Below are 20241 nucleotides of genomic sequence, written 5' to 3'. Positions count from 1 at the left end.
AATCACTAAAATCTTAAGGATCTAGCCTCTTAAGTATTTCTTAAATCTGCCTTCATCCCCAGTTCCACTGTATATATAGGTAGGTCATGATTATTTCTTGTGTAGATTACTCTAATAAACACTCATTTTAAATCTCTTTGCCTTTAGTTTTTGCTACCTCTAGTCGAGCCTCCAGACTGTTTAAAATGTATTAGTGTGATGGTTGTTTTCCACTGCTCTATTGTCAGACTTCTGCCATGGTACACAGGGCATTTTTATCAGTTGGCATTCTGCCTACCATTTTTCTGTTCTCATCTTTCAGTATGCTACATCGTTTTACCCCCTACCGTTCTCTTCTCTTGGTTTTTCTAAAAATTGTGGTTTTTTTGGCCACACCCTGCGGCCACATGGAAATTCCTAGACCAGGGGTTTAATCCAAACTGTAGCTGCAACCTATGCCACAGCTGCAATAACAATGGATCCTTAACCCACTACACCACAGTGGGAACTCCCTTCTGTTGGTGTTTTTAAAGTCCTGTCAAACAAGATTGCTTGTAGTTCTTGAGCACCACAGTCTGTTGTTTCACGGCTTTTTCAAATTGTTCATGCTCTGTGTTCTGTGGTTTAGCTATCCCATTCTCTGTAAGACCTTTCTTGATCTCTTAGGTAGCATTTGTTTTAACGCTATATACCTGGTGCCTCTTACATAACATTAAAATGACTTCACAGACTTAGTTATTTGTGTTTCTCTCCCCAATTGACTGAAAACATTGAGATTGTGGAGTATTTATCTTTACATCTTCAGAATTTTTATGAGGCCAAGTATATGAAAGGTGCTCAGTAAACATTCATAAATGAATAAAGTTTTTATTCCAACAGAGATAAAGGAATGTGAACCTTGAGCCATCAGAACCCTTAATCAACATGTAACCTATTAACTGTTTTCAGTATAGTTAATGGTTTTGTATAGAATTTCTTTTTTTTTTTTTCTTTTTCTTTAGGCCTGCCCCTGCAGCATAATGAAGTTCCTGGGATAGGGGTCAAATCAGAGCTGTAGCTGCAGAGCCTAAACACAGCCACAGCAACTCGGATCCAAGCCTTGTCTGCGACCTACACCACAGCTCACAGCAATGCTGGACCCTTAACCCACTGAGTGAGGCCAGGGATCGAACCTGCGTCCTCATGGGTACTAGTTGGGTTTGTAACCCACTGAGCCATAATGGGAACTCCCTTTTTTATTTTATTTTTTTGATACGCAAGAGGTGGATTTATTAAGATCGTATGCTTGTGAGAGATACAAGTGGGCATAGGAAGCTCTGCCTAGAATATCTCTGTATTAATTGATGGATGCAAGTGTAGGGTCCAGTATTACTTTCCTAGCCTTTGATATTTATTGTTGAGTGTTAAACTACTTCTAGAATTTTATTGAATTTTTTTTTGTGCGTGATTGTTATATTTTGGGAGAATGTTATCTATATAGTCAACCAATATTGATGTATGATGTATTATTTGTGTATTTAGGGGTTTCTTTTGCGGGACAGAGGATCAGACATTGAGAGTTTAGACAAACTCATGAAAACCAAAAACATACCTGAAGCTCATCAAGATGCTTTTAAAACTGGTTTTGCAGAGGGTTTTCTGAAAGCTCAGGCACTAACACAAAAAACCAATGGTAAGTTAACACCATCTGTGTTTGGGGAAGAATATCTGAAAGGAAGTCATAGTCCTACCTTTAAGTGATTATAATAACTTTTCTAACAATTACCCAACTTTTTATTATATTTTATTATATTTGTATCTTAAATTGTCTAGAAGTGAAAATATTTGCTGTCACTTTCACTTGCTCAAGTGAGAACCTGGAGTCAGTGATAGAAGCATGAATGGCTTCATGAAGTTTTTTGTAACAGGTGCTAAAAGGTGATCAGTCATGGTGATTATGAAGAAGAATGCCAAGTTCCAAGCTTGAATGTGGCAAAATGTGTTTACCATCAGTAACCTAAAATTTGCATTTCACTGAGTTGTCAATTCTCATTGATGTCATTCGTTTTAAGGCTCTTTCTTTTTTCTCCAGATTCTCTAAGAAGAACTCGTCTGATTGTCTTTATTCTGCTGGTTGTTGGCATTTATGGACTCTTAAAAAACCCTTTTTTATCTGGTAAAAAAGCTCTTATTTATCTGACTTTTAAAAAATCCTTTTTTTATTTTTGTCTTTTTTAGGGTTGCACCTGAGGCATATGGAGGTTCCCGGGCTAGGGGTCCAATCAGAGCTGTAGCCTCTGGCCTACTGCAGAGCCACAGCAACTTAGAGTCCAAGCCAAATCTGCGGACCTACACTACAGCTCATGGCAGTGCCGGATCCTTAACCCACTGAGTGAGGCCAGGGATTGAACATGCAACCTCATGGTTCCTAGTTGGATTCATTTCTGCTGTGCTAAGACGGGAACTCCTCATTTCTTTTTTCATAGTTAGTCTATCTAAGACTTAGAGATAAGAAAACATTAATATTTATAGTCCTAGGACTTAAGTTTTTCATTTCTAAGTGAAGATATCTCAGATTGGGTCACTTTGAAATTGTTTTCTGCATTGAAATAGAAAAGTTTTAATCTCTGATGATTATGCATCATCTCCATTGTCAGAGCTTTATTATATTTGCATAGTTTTGTGGATTACAGGAAAGATTCCTTCAGACACAATAAATTCAAGTAGTACTTGTTTTGAGAAAATAATACTTTTTAAAGTTTCAAGGATTATGTTACAGCGAAAATATTTTAGCTCTACTTCTAGTGGTGGTTGGTTCCCCATATTTTTACAAAATGATACCTGTCCAGTAACAAAATTCTTAAAACATGCAGAATCGTTTTTTAAATAGTAATACAAAGTAAAATAGTCATCTACTTAAATACAGTAATAAATTGAATCTATTAAAAATCAAATATGTGAATAATTGCTTTAAATAGTGTCCCATATTTTCTCAGTTTGCCAGTCTAAAATGAAATAATGTCAGGTTTAAGTGGTTCCAGTTGCTTTCTCAACTACCATTCAGATTTTCCCCATATTTTCTACTTTATGATGGATTACCTTGAAAGAAAAAAAGCTGGTATACAATTAAGAACATTATTTGACCTGGATCAGGAATTACACCCAAAACTTGCCTGTAGTCCCAATTACTTTAAAAGTTATTAGTCGCATCAAACTTGAGATGAAGTTTTAGCATCCATATATCTAGATCTGCCTTCTCTTGAGTCTTCCCCCCCCAAAAAAAAGAACCAGTATAGGGATGATTGTTCTATCAGCAGGATGGCAGAAGGGTGGGATGGGCTTTGATTATTCCTTTATATTTCTTAATTATGCGCAATAGAATTGAGAACCGTTTAAGTGTAATTTAAATTTCTATTACTAGATATAAGGAGAAGAGGAAAGTTCTTAGTTTTCATTGGAAAGGTAACGATAGTTTAATGTGAATCATTTATTCCTTGAACATGGCCTAGAAATCCGGAAGATCTAATTTCTACTTCTCACACTAATTTAAATATTTTTGAACTTAGATATTTAATTTTCTGAAAATTTTCTAAAATTTTATAGTTTTATGAATCTGTCAAATGTGTAAGCATTTTTTTTTTCCTTCCCTTTAGTCCGCTTCCGGACAACAACAGGGCTTGATTCTGCCGTAGATCCTGTGCAGATGAAAAATGTTACCTTTGAACATGTTAAAGGAGTAAGTTAGAAAGTTTGCCTTGACCTCTTCCAACATTATCTTAATTATATTTTTTGATTCTGAAAGTTGGAGTAATAGAAAATATATATGTTGGTTCTGCCCCTAATTCCTGGCACAGAGCTCCTAAAATGTTTGTTATTTCTAAAGTGATAAAAACACTAGGAGCATCTTTTGTTCTACTGATTGGTCTTTGACCCTGGTTTCTGGAACAGGGCTTCTGGGTGATAACAGCGTCTTTTGGTCTAATGAAGTGGCTCTGGGTGGGCTCCTAGGTAGAGACTGGTCGCCAGAAAGATCAAACCATGATTAGAAGCTTGAACTTTCACCCCCACTCTCTGTTCTTCAGAGAGGGGAGAGAGGCTGGAAAGAGAGTTAATAATTGATTATCCCTGTGTGAGGAAACTCCCATAAAAATCTGAACAGGTTGGAGTTCGGGGAGCTTTCAGTTGGTGAGCTTGAGGAGGTATGAGGAGTCATTTTTCAGAGGACGTGGAAAGCCTGTATCTCTCCCTGTGTACACTGCCCTACTTCTCTCTTCCGTCTGGCTGTTCCCGAGTTAGCCTTTCATAATAAACAAGTAGTCTAATACCTAAACTCTTTTCCTGAGTTTTCTAAGCTGCTGTAGCAAATTTAGCAAACACAGGCAGGGGTTGCGGGAACCTCCAATGTATCACTAATTGGTTAGAAGCATAGAGGGCAACTCAGACTTGGGATTGGCATCTGAGGTTTGTGCGCCTGTGGTAATAAGTCATTTGGGACTTTGACCTAAAGATAGGTGTCATGATTACCCCTTCCCAGGTACTTTTTTTAAACCCTGCCCAGTGTTTTTGAGTTTTCTCACTAAGCTATTTAAAGTTGTGTAATGTGATATTGCAGGTTGGCTGCAGATATATAATTAGGCCAGTGTAATTTAAAATTTAGGCATGCAAAGGCGTTTGTTTATAATGGTAGCCAACATGTTTTGAAAGTTTCACCTACGAAAAAAAGATTTCTGGGTTATTTGTTTTTTTTTTTTTTAATTTGAAATCTAGAGTGCTAGAACTATATTTTTTGGCAGAGTTATATCATGGTTGTGTGTAAGGGGACTATTCCTACTCAGCATATTGCCACCACTATTTTATATCTGGCCTTCTGTAGTCATTTTTAATGCCATTTTGCCACTAGAAATTTCCATTTGTGACCTCTGGCCATATGTTAATGAGGGAATTTGCTCACTATTTCTGATAGACAGCTTTCTTAGTCTTATATCAGAGTTTTAAAGTTGAGCTAAAGTTCTAATTGCTTTTTTTTTTTCCCGTCTTTTTGAGGCCCACTCCCTCGGCATATGGAGGTTCCTAGGCTAGGGGTCTAATCAGAGCTGTAGCTGCCAGCCTACCTCACAGCCACAGCAACATCAGCTCTGAGCCGACCGAATATGTGACCTACAACACAGCTCACGGCAACGCCGGATCCTTAACCCACTGAGCAAGGCCAGGGATTGAACCTTCAACCTCATGGTTCCTAGTCAGATTCGTTAACCACTGCGACACGGCAGGAACTCCTGATTGCCATTTTTTAAAAAATTTATTTTTTGTCTTTTCAGTCCCTCACCTGCGGCATATGGAGGTTCCCAGGTTAGGGGTTCAATCAGAGCTGTAGCCACTGGTCTTCTCCAGAGCAACTGCAACTCAGCATCTGAGCCACGTCTGCAACCTACACCACAGGTCACGGCAACGCCAGATCCTTAACCCACTGAGCGAGTCCAGGGATGGAACTTGCATCCTTACGGATACTAGTCAGATTCGTTTCTACTGGGCCATGATGAGAACTCCCTGATTGCCATTTTTATTGGCTAGATTGGGCTTTACTCTTGCTAGGGAGTTCAATTTTGCAAGATTTCATATTTTGAGGATTAAATCTTCTAAATTTTTTTTGCCACAACCATTTATAAAATAGTATCAGTGAATTGTAGCTTAATTTTAGTCACTATCCTTTGGCATTTGTTAGGAACTAAATACTTTATAATCTAGTCGTAATTCCTTATGATGAAAATGACCTCATAATCACAAATTAATGTTGTAACTTAAACACAGACTCCTTTATAGTTAATATATTGTAAGTCCACATAATTTGCCCTTGAAGTTTTTTCTTAAATTTTTTTTTTTGCCTTTTGGGGCCACACTCACAGCATATGGAGGTTTGAAGGCTAGGGGTCTAATCGGAGCTGTAGCTGCCATCCTACACTAGAGCCACAGCAACCAGATCTGAGCCACATCTGCTACCTACACCACAGCTCACAGCATCGTTGGATCCTTAACCAACTGAGCGAGGCCGGGGATGGAACCCAAGACCTCATGGTTACTAGTCAGATTGTTTCCACTGTGCCACAACAGGAACTCCTGCCCTTGAAGCTTATAACTGTGTCCAAAAAAGTTTGGGATTTGAAATTTACTAGGTGACTCTTTGTGTTTATGTTAAATGCCACTGACACATTTAACTAGAAGTTTTGAAAATAGCAGTACTTTTTAACTGGAAGAAGCAGTTAAAAATGTTTTTTGTTTGTATATGAGACATTATATAACTGGCAGTAAGGGTCAGGAGAAAGCCCTTTGTGTGTATTTATAAAGGGGCCTTTTTGTATCTTTACCTGAAACAAAAAAACAGGTTATTCTCCTATTAAATTTATGATATTCAAAGAGGGTATTTTGGTAATCTAATCGTAATTTTGAAATGATTTGGTAAATTGTATCACTCCAGGTGGAGGAAGCTAAACAAGAATTACAAGAAGTTGTTGAATTCTTGAAGAATCCACAAAAATTTACTGTTCTTGGAGGTAAACTTCCTAAAGGTAAGGTATCTTCCTTTTCCCATGACTTGACAGAATACTGTAATGCATGACTAATTTATCCTTTATCATATTTAACTGATTAAAGTTTACTTCTTTTTTCTTTTTTTCTTTTTATGGCTATACCTGAGGCATGTGGAAGTTCCCAGGCTAGGAGTCAAATTGGAGCTACAACTGCTGGCCTATGCCACAGCCACATCATTGCAGGATCCAAGCCACGTCTGTGACTACACCACAGGTCGCGGCAATGCCAGATGCTTAACCCATTGAGCGAAGCCAGGGATTGAACCTGCATCCTCATGAATACTGGTCAGAGTCATTGCCACTGTGCCACAACGGGAACTCCCTAAAGTTTAATTCTTAATTGATATTTTACAAATAAGTGCTCATTCTTAACACACTATTCTATAAATCTTTTTTGTAATTTAAAATTACCGATTACAAATTTTGTTATTATTTCAAACTTTAAATTGCAAGAATAGGAGTTCCCGTCGTGGCACAGTGGTTAACGAATCCGACTAGGAACCATGAGGTTGCGGGTTCGGTCCCTCCCCTTTCTCAGTGGGTTAACGATCCGGCGTTGCCGTAAGCTGTGGTGTAGGTTGCAGACGTGGCTCGGATCCCGCGTTGCTGTGGCTCTGGCGTAGGCTGGCAGCTACAGCTCCGATTGAACCCCTAGCCTGGGAACCTCCATATGCCACGGGAGCGGCCCAAGAAATGGCAAAAAGGCAAAAATAAAATAAAATAAAATAAAATAAATTGCAAGAATAAGTAGTATATGGATTTCTCTTGTGGTGCAGCCAGCTAAGGATCTGGCATTGTCACTGTGTCTTGGGTTCCTGGCTGGGGAACTTCTACATGCTGCACCACCAAAAAAAAAAAAGAAAGTAAATAACACAGGTAATTCCCTTCATACTTTTTTTTTTTGCTTTTTAGAGCCTCGCCCGAGGCACTTAGACATTCCCAGGCTAGGGGTCAAATTGGAGCTGCAGCTGCTGGCCTACACTACAGCCATATAGCAGTGCAGGATCTGAGCCTCGTCTGCAACCTACAGCACAGCTCATGGCAGTGCTGGATCCTTAACTCACTGAGCAGGGCCAGAGATCGAATCCTCATCGTCATGGATCCTAGTCAGGTTTGTTAACCACTGAGCCAGGAGGGGAACTTCCTCCTCCATACTTTAAACCTAGACACAAAAGTTTTTTAACATTTTGTTCCGTTTACTCATTCACTTTTTTTACTTAACATGTATTTTTTTCAATAATTTGCAAGTAAATTATAGATGTCATTCTCCTTTACCCCTAAATAACTCAATTGTGTATTTCCTAAGAATATTTATCTTTACATGGTACAGTTCAGTACACTTATTAACATCAGAAAGTTTAACATGGAACCAAAACTATTATCTAATTCACAGTCATATTCAAATTTCAGTATTTGTCCTAATATGTAAACAGTATCTAAATGATACAGGAGGAGTTCTTATTGTGCCTTAGTGGAAACAACCTAACTAGTACCCATGAGGATGCAGGTTTGACCCCTGGCCTCACTTAGTGGGTTAGGGGTCTGGTGTTTGCCCTGAGCTGTGGTATAGGTCTCAGATGAGGCTCAGATCTAGTGTTACTGTGTCTGTGGTGTGGGCTGGCAGCTGTAGCTCCAGTTCAACCCCTAGCCTGGGAACTTCCATATGCCACAGATGCGGCCCTTAAAAAAAAATATACATGAAAATGAATTGTGGAGCAGATCCTGAGGTGAGTCATTAGTAGAGACAAATATGTTTTGGCAGTGTTTCAAAATTTTGGTCTTTGATGTACCTTCAACCTCAAAGCTACATAAATTAATATTTGTTTATAAGTTCGTATCAGACTTTTTTTTTTTTTTTTTAATTTGAACCATTCTTGTTTATTTTTTCTTCTAGGAATTCTTTTAGTTGGACCACCAGGGACAGGAAAGACACTTCTTGCCCGAGCTGTGGCCGGAGAAGCTGATGTTCCTTTTTATTATGCTTCGGGATCAGAATTTGATGAGATGTTTGTGGGTGTGGGAGCCAGCCGTATAAGAAATCTTTTTAGTACGTTTTAATGTGCCTTTCATATAGTACTAATTTCTCTCAATTTTAGGGAAAGAGGGTTTGTTATTCTTTCTTTGCTACTTGATTATGATGGCTAGTTGGCTTAAATAGCCATTGTGGGATTGTAGTTTCAGGTAACTTAGTGTATGAGCTAAAGCAGAACTACTTTCCCCAATTAGTCAGGAGATTTAGTGGAAGTGCCAGGTTGCTAGATAAGGCTGCTGGAAAGCTGGGTTTTTGCATGTTTTGGTTTTGGAGGTTTTTTTGTGTGTTTTGTTTTGACCTTATTTATCAGTTCTGTAGTATGTATTTAAAAAGTATTAGCCTCAGAGTTCCCGTCGTGGCGCAGAGGTTAATGAATCTTACTAGGAACCATGAGGTTGCAGGTTCGATCCCTGGCCTTGCTCAGTGGGTTAAGGATCCGGCGTTGCCGTGAGCTGTGGTGTAGGTTGCAGACGAGGCTCAAATCCCAAATTGCTGTGGCTCTGGTGTAGGCTGACAGCTACAGCTCCGATTAGACCCCTAGCCTGGGAGCCTCCATATGTCATGGGGGCAGCCCTAGAAAAGGCAAAAAGACAAAAATAAATAATAAATAAAAAGTATTAGCCTCAGACCTGATTATATATGGATTGTACAGCTAGGAAGAATGAACACTCTGTCATAACGTGTTTTTTTTTTTTTCTTGTGAGGCTACTATTCTTCTTTTTTGTCTTTTTAGGGCCACATCCTTAACTCAGTTAAAAAAGACCTTCTTTTGTGTATCTCCTCCCTAACAAATGCCTTTTGTTGGATTGTTCTGTTTTGTTGTTGCTTTTTTGGGCTGCACTTGTGGCTTGTGGAAATTCCCAGGCTAGGGGTCTAATTGGAGCTGCAGCTGCTGGCCTACACCACAGCCATAGCAACTTGGGATCCATGCCGCATCTTCGACCTGCACCACAGCTCCTGGCAACGCCTGATCCCAGACCCACTAATCGAGGCCAGGGATCGAACCCAAATCCTTATGGATACTAGTTGGATTCATTTCCACTGTACCACAATGGGAACTCCTTTTTGTTGGATTTTTAATAATCTTACAGATTTTTAAATGCTTATGTAATTGATTTTAAAACTTATTAAACTTATTTGAATCTTTTCTTTCTTCTTAGGAGAAGCAAAAGCAAATGCCCCATGTGTTATATTTATTGATGAACTAGATTCTGTTGGTGGGAAGCGAATTGAATCGCCAATGCATCCATATTCACGGCAGACTATAAATCAACTTCTTGCTGAAATGGATGGGTAATTGAATCTCCCTCTTTCTTTGGAGTATGGTGATATATCCAGTACATTTGCGAGATAAGAATTTTACATTTATAGGCAACAGAGTAATCTCTCATGCAAGACGTAAAGACAAGCTCTTTTCGGAATTCCTGCTTTGGCACAGTGGATTAAGAATCTGACCTCAGTGCTCGGGTTGCTGAAGAGGTCCGGGTTCGATCTCTGGCCCAACACAGTGGGTTAAAGAAATCCATGTTGCTGCAGCTGCAGCTTGGATTCAATCCCTAGCCTGGGAACTTTCCATATGCCATTGGCGTGGCTATTTAAAAAAAAAAAGCAAAAGATAAGCTATTTTGAATATTGTATTGTTTCTATTACTAATGGAGTAATTGATAATGTATCAATTCCTCTTAAGTCCGTTACTCTAGTATGACAGGAAAGTAGTGATTCCAGCTACAAGTAGTAGTCTCTTTGGAGATGTAAAGGGAGAATACGCTCGTCCCTGTACTGTTTGTGGACTAACTTTGAATATTGCTGTAGATTAAAAGCTTGGGTCAGTTTTCATAATATAAGAAGAAAGAGATAGAATTGCTTTCATAGAAGCAAAAATGTTTCTTAAAGTCATATAAGGCATTCTAAAAGTCTAGAAGCAAATAGTTTGAATTGGTAAACTTGAAAATTTTTCATAAATTAGGGACTCAAACTTTTTGTGTCTAGTCATCTCTTACTAAGTAGAAGAATGATTATGAAGGTATATGTAAGCACAGATGATTTGGTGGTTTATTATTAATAGTTTTATTGACGTGCACTGGCCTTTTAAAAGACAGTTAGAGATGTCTTATCATTTGGGGCATTAAAAAGATCAATCCCTTTTAATGATAAACAGTTTTGTGTAGAGCATTTCTATGTGGGTGTTTTAATTTTCAGTGAAAAGATACTTTTTTTTTTAAACAGTTTTAAACCCAATGAAGGAGTTATCATCATAGGAGCCACAAACTTCCCAGAGGCATTAGATAAGTGAGTATTAAAATTTTTATAAAAAAGCGGGGGGAGTTCCTGTCGTGGCATAGCGGAAACGAATCCGACTAGGAACCATGAGGTTTCGGGTTTCATCCCTGGCCTTGCTCAGTGGGTTAAGGATCTGGTGTTGCCGTGAGCTGTGGCATAGGTCTCAGACGCAGCTTGTATCTGGTGTTGCTGTGGCTGTGGCGTAGGCTGGCAACTGTAGCTCTAATTAGACCCCTAGCCTGGGAGCCTCCATATGCTGCAGGTGTGGCCCTAAAACCAAAAAAAAAAAAAAAAATTTGTGATGTATTGGTATGTTCTGTAACAATGATGAACTTTGAAAACATTGTGCTAAGTGAAGGAAGCCCACCACAAAACATCGCATATTATGATTCCTTTTTTATGAAATGTTCAGAAGAAGCAAATCCATAGTAACAGAAAGTAATTTAGTTAGTTGCCCAAGTTTGGGTAATATGGGGAAAGACTGGCAGTGGTGATGGGGTTTCTTTTGGTTAGAGGATGGGGGCTGATAGAAATACCCTAAAATTAAATTGTGGTGACAATTTGAACAACTGACTATATTAAAAACCACTGAATTATTCCCTTCAAGTTCTGTGATACATGCATTGTAAAGCTGCTAAAAGAATCTTCTCACAATTTAGGAGATCCGTAGTGGCACAGTGGGTTAAGGATCTGTAGTTGTCACTGCTGGGATTTGGGTCACTGCTGTGGCTCAGGTTCAGTCCCTGGCCTGGAAATTTCTGCATGCCATGGTTGCAGCCCCTCCCCCAAAAATCTTACAACTTAAACCTCACACATTTTCTCAAGGAGTGGTAGTGAAGACCTTTTGTGTGTGTGTGTGTTTTGTTTTGGCTGTGCCCATGGCATATAGAAGTTCTCAGGCCAAGGATTACACCTGATCCACAGCAGTGACAATGACGAATCCTTAACCCCTATACCACCAGGGAACTCCTAGGGAGCATTTTTTAAAATATAATTTACTATACTTTAAAATTTTTGTTGATTTTATTATATAAAAGGTATTCATGTTTTCATTTGCTCTAATAGTTGTTTTTTGCCCAAGACTCTAGTTGAACATTTTATACTTAATGGCAGTAAGATGGGTGTTTAACTCTCAAAATAGACTAGTATAGAATTATTTGTTCCTTGACTGGCTGACTTGCATGTTTTTGTCTCTGAAGGGTTGTGTGCTCTCTAGATGCACACATTTATCTATATGATCCTTTTGTTCTGCCTTCTGGCTGCTGAAACTCTTATTTGAGCCATGTCTTACAAGGAACTAATCTGAATATTTATGTTCAAAATAAGTATTGCTTGCCATTGTCTTTCTAGCTTCTCCTTAGTATGTCAGTCCTTTTTAACTTGACTTTCAGCACAGTCAGCTTATTGATTTATATTTTCCTCTGTGTTCTCCCTTTAGCGCTTTAATACGTCCTGGTCGTTTTGACATGCAGGTTACAGTTCCAAGGCCAGATGTAAAAGGTCGAACAGAAATCTTGAAGTGGTATCTCAATAAAATAAAGTTTGATCAGTGTAAGTCTAATTCTATGCTACAACATTATCTCCATAAAGTTGTAGATACATCAGTCCACTTTGTGGTCCTTCCTCAGGATGTCTTAGAAGACAAGTTCCTTTAAATGTCTTTTTTTTTCATCTCCATTTATTTGTCTTTAAAGTATGTATCCAGAGATTGTGTCATTTTAAATCTTGATTTGAAAGAAAGTTTTCTATTGGTGTTGAGATAAATAATACGTGATGAATCTGTGTATAAATGTTTCCTCAGATGAATATAAAATATAAAGTAGGCGTTCTTGTTGTAGCTCAGCAAGTTAAGAGCCTGACTAGTATCCATGAGAATGTGGGTTCAATCTCTGGCTTCCTTCAGTGGCTTAAGGATCCAGTGTCGCCACAAGCTATAGTGTAGATCACAGTCGAGGTTCATATATGGCTTTGCTGTGGCTGTGGTGTAGGCCAGCAGCTACATCTCTGATTCAGCCCCAGGCCTGGGAACTTCCACATGCCACAGATGTGGCCTTAAAAAGAAAAAAATTTTTAATTAAAAAAAAAATAAAGTAATAGAAAAAACATCTATACATTATGGGCACAGTACCTGATGATGTAATCACTTTGGGGCCAAAAGCGGGAGAGCAAACTATAAAAACACATGGAAATATTATGCGCCCATTTGAGTATTAAAAGCTATTAAAGCCGCAGTGTTTTCAAAGATGTCTGAATCAATTCATTACACGCAGTACGTTTGCTGTAATAAATAGGACTTTTGTGTCCAAAGTTACTTTAAGATGAAATTCTGAAAACAAAATGTTACCTATGAATGTGCTTTTTCAGTTTGATGTTAGGTCAGTAACTATATAGGTTGTAATTGAAGGCTTGAAAATCATTATTTGGCAACTCTACCTTTTTTTGTTTTTCACAATATTATTTAAATTGAAGAACTTTTGTGATTTGTCCCATTGACAATTTTAATGGTGTATTTAGTAGCAACTTTGGCTTTTTCTCTTTAGAATTGAGTGAAGTAAGCTTTTTTAAAATTACAGTTCATAATGGCTATTTTATTTTTTCTTTTGGAATATGCATTCTTTGTGAAGAGCTTTTCATTGGCTCTTTTAGAATTTCAATATTGTGTTCTGTCTGTATATAGCTGTTGACCCAGAAATCATAGCTCGAGGTACTGTTGGCTTTTCTGGAGCAGAGTTGGAAAATCTTGTGAACCAAGCTGCATTGAAGGCAGCTGTTGATGGAAAAGAAATGGTTACCATGAAGGAACTAGAATTTTCCAAAGATAAAATCCTAATGGGTAGGTTTTCTTTTTCTTTTCCCCTTTTTTTCCTCTCCTATCTTATACTATTGGTTACGTAACAGAAAAAAATTCTTTTTTTTTTTTTTTGTCTTTTTAGCTATTTCTTGGGCCGCTCCCGTGGCATATGGAGGTTCCCAGGCTAGGGGTTGAATCGGAGCTGTAGCCACCGTCCTGTGCCAGAGCCACAGCAACGCGGGATCTGAGCCTCGTCTGCAACCTATACCACAGCTCACGGCAACGCCGGATCGTTAACCCACTGAGCAAGGGCAGGGACCAAACCCGCAACCTCATGGTTCCTAGTCGGATTCGTTAACCACTGCGCCACTACGGGAACTCCAGAAAAAAATTCTTAATTGTGAGAGAAAGATTATAAAATAGAAAAGGTGTAGAAACGTGAGAATGTTGCTATGCTACAAACACAGCAATACAGTTTGGACTCTTACAGAACAACTGTAGCTTATTACACTCTCATGAGTGCCCACATTTTTCCTCTTGTCTGGTATTTGCTGGTAAGAATAGTGGAGTTCCCATCTTGGCTCCGTTGGAAACAAACCCAGCTAGTATCCATGAGGACTGGTTTGATCCCTGGCCTTGCTCAGTTGGGTTAAGGATCTGGCACTGCCATGAGCTGTGGTATAGGTCAGAGATGCAGCTCGTATCTGTTGTTGGGCTGTGGCTGTGATGTAGGTTGGCACCTGCAGCTCTGATTCAACCCCCGGCCTGGGAACATCCATGTGCTGTGAGTGCAGCCCTAAAAAGCAAAAATAAAAATAATAATAATGACTTTGAGGCAAATGGGCTTCATTCATTTAAGTATACCTTTCTAATGAAGTATTTTACTTAATCTAAATTTTTATTCTTAGGACCTGAACGAAGAAGTGTGGAAATTGATAACAAAAACAAAACGATCACAGCGTATCATGAATCTGGTCATGCTATTATTGCATATTACACTAAAGATGCAATGCCTATCAACAAAGCTACGATCATGCCACGGGGGCCAACACTTGGACATGTAAATATCTTTAGTTTTTCTTTTCTTTTAAATTGTGCTTCCTTGGAACTTATGTAGGAAATTGCTGATTAAAACATTTAAAGAGAAAATCATCTACTTCCTAAGTTTATTGATACTTTCTTCTTTAACTTGCTCAACTATCTTAAAATCAGACATACTTGTGAAATTAATCTGCTAATAAAGAATACCCTTAATATGTCATTCTTTTCTTTTTTTTCTTTTGAAGGCCACACCAGCGCCATATGGAAGTTTCCAGGCTAGAGCTTGAATCATAGCTACTGGCCTACTCCACAGACACAGCAATGCCAGATCTGAACTGAATCTGCAACTTAGATCGCAGCTTGATCCTTATAACTCACTAAGTAATGCCAGGAATCAAACGCACATCCTCATGGATACTAGTCGGGTTTTTAATGGCTGAGCCACGATAGGAACTCCCAATATCCTTGATACTTCAGATAATGTATTTACATTATGAAATTTTTAAAGAATGATAGCAAAATATAATTCTTAACTATGTAGTTGCTTTTTTACCCTCAAAAGGAATTATGTGTCATAGTGACTGGTTAAATAGCTTTTCTAAGATTTTTCTCATTGAGTACAAGTTTTCATTTTCATATCTTTCTAATTATACATCTTTTAAACATTTTTGTGTGAGGGACAAAACCATCCTATTGTAGCACTAAGTACTTATTTATAAACTGCACTTTTGCCTTATGGAGAGTTTTCCTGTTTAATACACTGCTGGTTTGGTCATCAGTCACCATGACCATATCTATTAAATGTCTCTGAGCTTTCCACATCATGATATTAAGTAAGATCATCAGAGACAAATGATAATTTGGGCTATTAATACAAGTAGTTCACAACTGTAGTCTGGCTTTTTTTTCATTGTTTTTCACTTGTCTAGGTGTCCCTGTTGCCTGAGAATGATCGATGGAACGAAACCAGAGCCCAGCTGCTTGCACAGATGGACGTCAGCATGGGAGGAAGAGTGGCTGAGGAGCTCATATTTGGAACTGATCATATTACAACAGGTTGGCTATAAAGAATGGTGGCTTTGGTTCAAATGGTTTGTTAGTTTAAAGATTTTAACATGGGGTCTGTGTATATTTTTAAATTTTAGGTGCTTCCAGTGATTTTGATAATGCAACCAAAATAGCAAAGCGGATGGTCACCAAATTTGGGATGAGTGAAAAGGTAGTAGCTAATTTTAATCCTTCCTCATGAATCAAATGATGATGTGCCCTGTATCTGCTTGTGAGAGAGGGTTCTCATTATAAATGGGGAGATTTTCCCCTGTTTTATTCCCATTGGATTTGATTAAGCTTACTCTAAACTAAACGTTATTTTCTGAGAAGTAAACTCTATTGCTCACTTTCTATTCTAGCTGCTGAAACAGTAACAGTTATGATATTACTTCATGAATTAACCAAATGATAATATAAATTCTTTAGCTTTTTCTATTCCTGTGACATCAAAGACCTGCTTGTTGAGCTTGATTACTTTGTGCAGTATTTCATGTTCCCACATTATCACCCTGGCTCCATAAAGCCATTCCAATATTCTGTGAATTGTAGATTTCTGGACTTAAAATAGCTGCTAAGCTTTTTGAAGAAGGTACTAAGAACCATACTTAGGATTTAAAATTTTCTCTTGCTCACACTTTCTAGCATTATACTTTGAGAAGAATAATGAAATTTTTTACCCTCAAAGGTATTTTTGCATTGTATTTTTTCTTTGTCCCCATGATATTTCCTTATGTATAGGATGGTATTTCCTCTTGTTACATACATTAGTAGTGTTGGAGGTTTTTCTGTTTAATTTCTTTCTTTCCATTGATTTTTTAGCTTGGAGTTATGACCTACAGTGATACAGGGAAACTGAGTCCAGAAACTCAATCTGCTATTGAACAGGAAATCAGAATCCTTCTGAGGGTAATGATCTTTTTTTCATTGTTTATTTATCTATGTAATCAAACTCTGCCTAACTATTTGGATGTTTGCAAAATAACTAAAGTTCCTCTGTTGTTTAGAAATGTTGCTCCATCTAATAAAGTTAATAGGTGTATCATAGACTGGATCTTTGACATAGACTAGATCTTTATTCTGGCCATAAGCTGAGAACAGTTTATATCTGTGACTTAAATATTCAGTTTTACTTAGCTGTAAAATCATAAGAGGTATTAGGTTGGGGGATATTAATTCTTTCTGCTTTCCCACTCTGGCGTATTATTTGCTTTGTGCCTAGCAGTGTCCAAATGCTGAGAAGTAAGCACCACAAAGTAATGTGTAAGAGTAGAGTCAGTGAGATCTGTTACTTGGTACTGTGACGCACTGCTCATGGTATAATCAATCAATCAATCAGTACCTGGATTAGGATGATGAAAGTAGAGGTTGAGAAACATAGCTGTATTCAGAAGATACTGATAAAGTGGAATCAGTAGTGGCTGAGAGAATAGCTAATATAAAGCTTTTTTTTTTTTTTTTTTTTTTTTTTGCTTTTTAGGCCCACACACGTGGCATATGGAGGTTCCCAGGCTAAGGGTCTAATTGGTGCTACATCTGCGGGCCTGTGCCACAGCCACAGGCACGCTAGATCCAACCTGCCTCTGTGACCTATACCACACACAGCTCATGGCAACGCTGGATCCTTAACCCACTGAGTGAGGGGAGGGATTGAACATGAAACCTCCTGGTTCCTAGTCGGATGCATTTTTGCTGCGCCACAACAGGAACTCCTCCCTTTCCTTGTTAATGTGTAATATTGAATAGAGAAATAGATTTTTGTGTTCACAGAGCTTATTTAGAAAGTAGATAAATACAATGTATATTTTTATTTCTTAAGTATCTTTTCATCTAATAAGTAGTCCCCAGTTATCTATATGATAGATTTTGAAGTAAAAAGTATAACATTTAAAGATACAAAAGAGTTATCTTTAGGGAACCAAGCTTAAGTGCTTTTATCTTTTAGAAATCAATGTGGAGAGTTCACGTTGTGGCTCAGTGGCTTAAGAACCCAACTAGTATCCATGAGGACACGGGTTTGATCCCTGGCCTCACTCAGTGGGTTAGGGATCCAGTGTTGCCACAAATTGCAGCATAGGTCGAGGATGTGGCTTGGATCTGGCGTTGCTGTGGCTGTGGTGTGGGCCACCGGCTACAGCTCCAGTCAACCCATAGCCTGGGAACTTCCATATATCTCGGGTTCTGCTCTAAAAAGACAAAGAAAAGACATCATTAGGAAGTTCCCTGGAGGTCTAGTGGTTAGGACTTGGCACTTTCACTGCTGTGGCCCTGATTCAATCCCTGATCTGGAAACTGAGATCCAAAATCAAACTGATATACCACCTCAGCTGGGGGCGGGGGGAGGAAATGAATAGATTTCATTTTATTTATTTATTTATTTATTTTGTCTTTTGTCTTTTGTTGTTGTTGTTGTTGTTGCTATTTCTTGGGCCGCTCCCACGGCATATGGGGGTTCCCAGGCTAAGGGTTGAATCGGAGCTGTAGCCACCGGCCTACGCCAGAGCCACAGCAACGCGGGATCCGAGCCGTGTCTGCAACCTACACCACAGCTCACGGCAACGCCGGATCCTTAACCCACTGAGCAAGGCCAGGGATTGAACCTTCAACCTCATGGTTCCTAGTTGGATTCGTTAACCACTGCGCCACGGCGGGAACTCCCTAGATTTCATTTTTTTAGAGTACATAAAGTTTGTTTTTTGTTTTTTTTCCATTTATGTTTTTTGTATCTCCTAAGAATTCTGCCTCTTAACATACCTGCTTTGTATTTCAGGATTCATATGAACGAGCAAAACATATCTTGAAGACTCATGCAAAAGAGCACAAGAATTTAGCGGAAGCTTTATTGACCTATGAGACTTTGGATGCCAAAGAGATTCAGATTGTTCTTGAGGGGAAGAAATTGGAAGTAAGATGATAGCTCTTGAAATGGAGGCAGTGCTGGTTTTATTGCAAGAATATAAGTAGCATTGCAGTAGTCTTATTTTGCAACGCTTTTCTTCCATTCTTGACTTGGTATCACTCAAGGGTGTGAAACACTTTGTCAGTCTTTTGTCACATTTATCTGATTTTGATTGTTCTCATGATGGACACCTACTGCAAATAGCAGATTTATTCAAGAAAATAAAGAGCTATCAGGATTGAAAACAGCTTGTTTGAGAAATGTCAATTAGTTATTAATTTGAAAATAAGTAATGATTTTATGGTTGGTTACAGCACTAGATGTGAATAGAAATTGTGCCTTTAGCTCTTGGAAAGTATTTTTACTTAGCAAAGTAAAATTCTTCAAGGATTGTCTTTATTTCTAGAGAGTACCATTTATCTTTGATAAAGAAATGATACTATTTGGCTATTGCTAAGTCATTTCTACCTACATCAGTAGAAGCTTAATCATTAAGATGCACTTGATTATGTTTTAGATTGGCCGTATTTTTTTTTTTTTTGGTCCATGCCCACATTATGTGGAAGTTCCTGGGCCGGGGATGGAACCTGCACCATAGTGGTGACAAGGCTGGATACTTAACCTGCTGTGCCACAAGGGAACTCCCTACAATGTTTTTTAAAAATCTAAGAGTAGAGAATTGTGAATCTACAGACACAATCAGAATTTAAGTTGATTGTAACCTTTTAAAAATGCAGCTTGCATTTTCATGCTCTTTTTTTTTTAAATGTTACTATCACTCTGAAAATGAGGTTTATTTCAGAGCAACAGTTATTTTGTTAAATAAACAAGTAACACAGCTAAACTTCTGAAAAACTGTGTAATTGTACATGACATTGAAAACAAAATAAAACCAAAAACGCAGTCCCCTCAGAGTGAACTTTTGAATTACCCTGTGTTAGAAATGGAAAGGTATGTTTATTTTTCATCCAGGTTCTGTGAATATGAATGTGTTGTTATAGGATTTATAGATGACTAACTCAGTAGAAAAATTATTTTAGAGCACAATGTATTGGTTTTCCAACCAAATTATATTCTTGAAGTGATTTTATTAAAATTACCTACAGTTTTCTAGTAACTTTTAAGCTGTATATGGTCTTCGTGTAGTTATAGACAGAGATTGCTTCATGACATTCTGCCTCTTTTTTTGGACAATTTAAAATTTTGATGTACTTTCAAACCTAGAGAAACGCTACCAGAATAATGCAAGGAACTCCTGTATACCCTTGATTCATATTCACTAATTATTTTCATTTGCCCCATTTTTTTCACCCCACCTTCCTTTCTCCCTTTCTCTTCTCCCTCCCTCCCCTCCTCTCTCTGTATATAGATGTATATGTGTAAATATGTCTTTGTGTGGACACATGTTTTCATTTTTCTTGGGTAGACTTCTAGAAATTGCTGGGTGATGTGGTGAGTTTCTATTTAGCTTTTTAAGAACCTGGTGAACTGTTTTGAAAGTAGCTATTTAATTTTTATGTTCCAGGTACCAATGTATGGAAGGTTCCATTTTCTCCATATTTTGTACATTGCTTCTTATAATCTTGTCTTTTTGATAAAGCCATTCTGG

The 20241-nt window shown here is 38.2% G+C and overlaps 1 protein-coding gene across 1 annotated transcript in view; it reads left to right on the top strand.

Moving 5' to 3' along the window:
* The window catches only part of YME1L1 (YME1 like 1 ATPase), a 42132-nt gene extending 23253 nt beyond the window's left edge, over positions 1–18879 (top strand). The window contains exons 6-19 of the mRNA XM_047754613.1: positions 1501–1651; positions 2051–2134; positions 3612–3694; positions 6431–6521; positions 8437–8589; positions 9735–9867; positions 10801–10863; positions 12293–12405; positions 13532–13687; positions 14554–14705; positions 15616–15742; positions 15832–15905; positions 16556–16642; positions 18504–18879. Coding sequence (XP_047610569.1) covers positions 1501–1651; positions 2051–2134; positions 3612–3694; positions 6431–6521; positions 8437–8589; positions 9735–9867; positions 10801–10863; positions 12293–12405; positions 13532–13687; positions 14554–14705; positions 15616–15742; positions 15832–15905; positions 16556–16642; positions 18504–18647 — 1611 coding nt within the window. The 3' untranslated portion in view covers positions 18648–18879. The remainder of the gene's footprint in view (positions 1–1500; positions 1652–2050; positions 2135–3611; positions 3695–6430; positions 6522–8436; positions 8590–9734; positions 9868–10800; positions 10864–12292; positions 12406–13531; positions 13688–14553; positions 14706–15615; positions 15743–15831; positions 15906–16555; positions 16643–18503) is intronic.
* The last annotated feature ends 1362 nt before the right edge of the window (positions 18880–20241 follow it).

This window comes from Phacochoerus africanus, chromosome 12 (assembly GCF_016906955.1).
Source record: "Phacochoerus africanus isolate WHEZ1 chromosome 12, ROS_Pafr_v1, whole genome shotgun sequence".
Taxonomy (NCBI): Eukaryota; Metazoa; Chordata; class Mammalia; order Artiodactyla; family Suidae; genus Phacochoerus; species Phacochoerus africanus.
The sequence above is the reverse complement of the archived record's forward strand: the minus strand, read 5'-3'. Positions and strand labels throughout refer to the sequence as shown.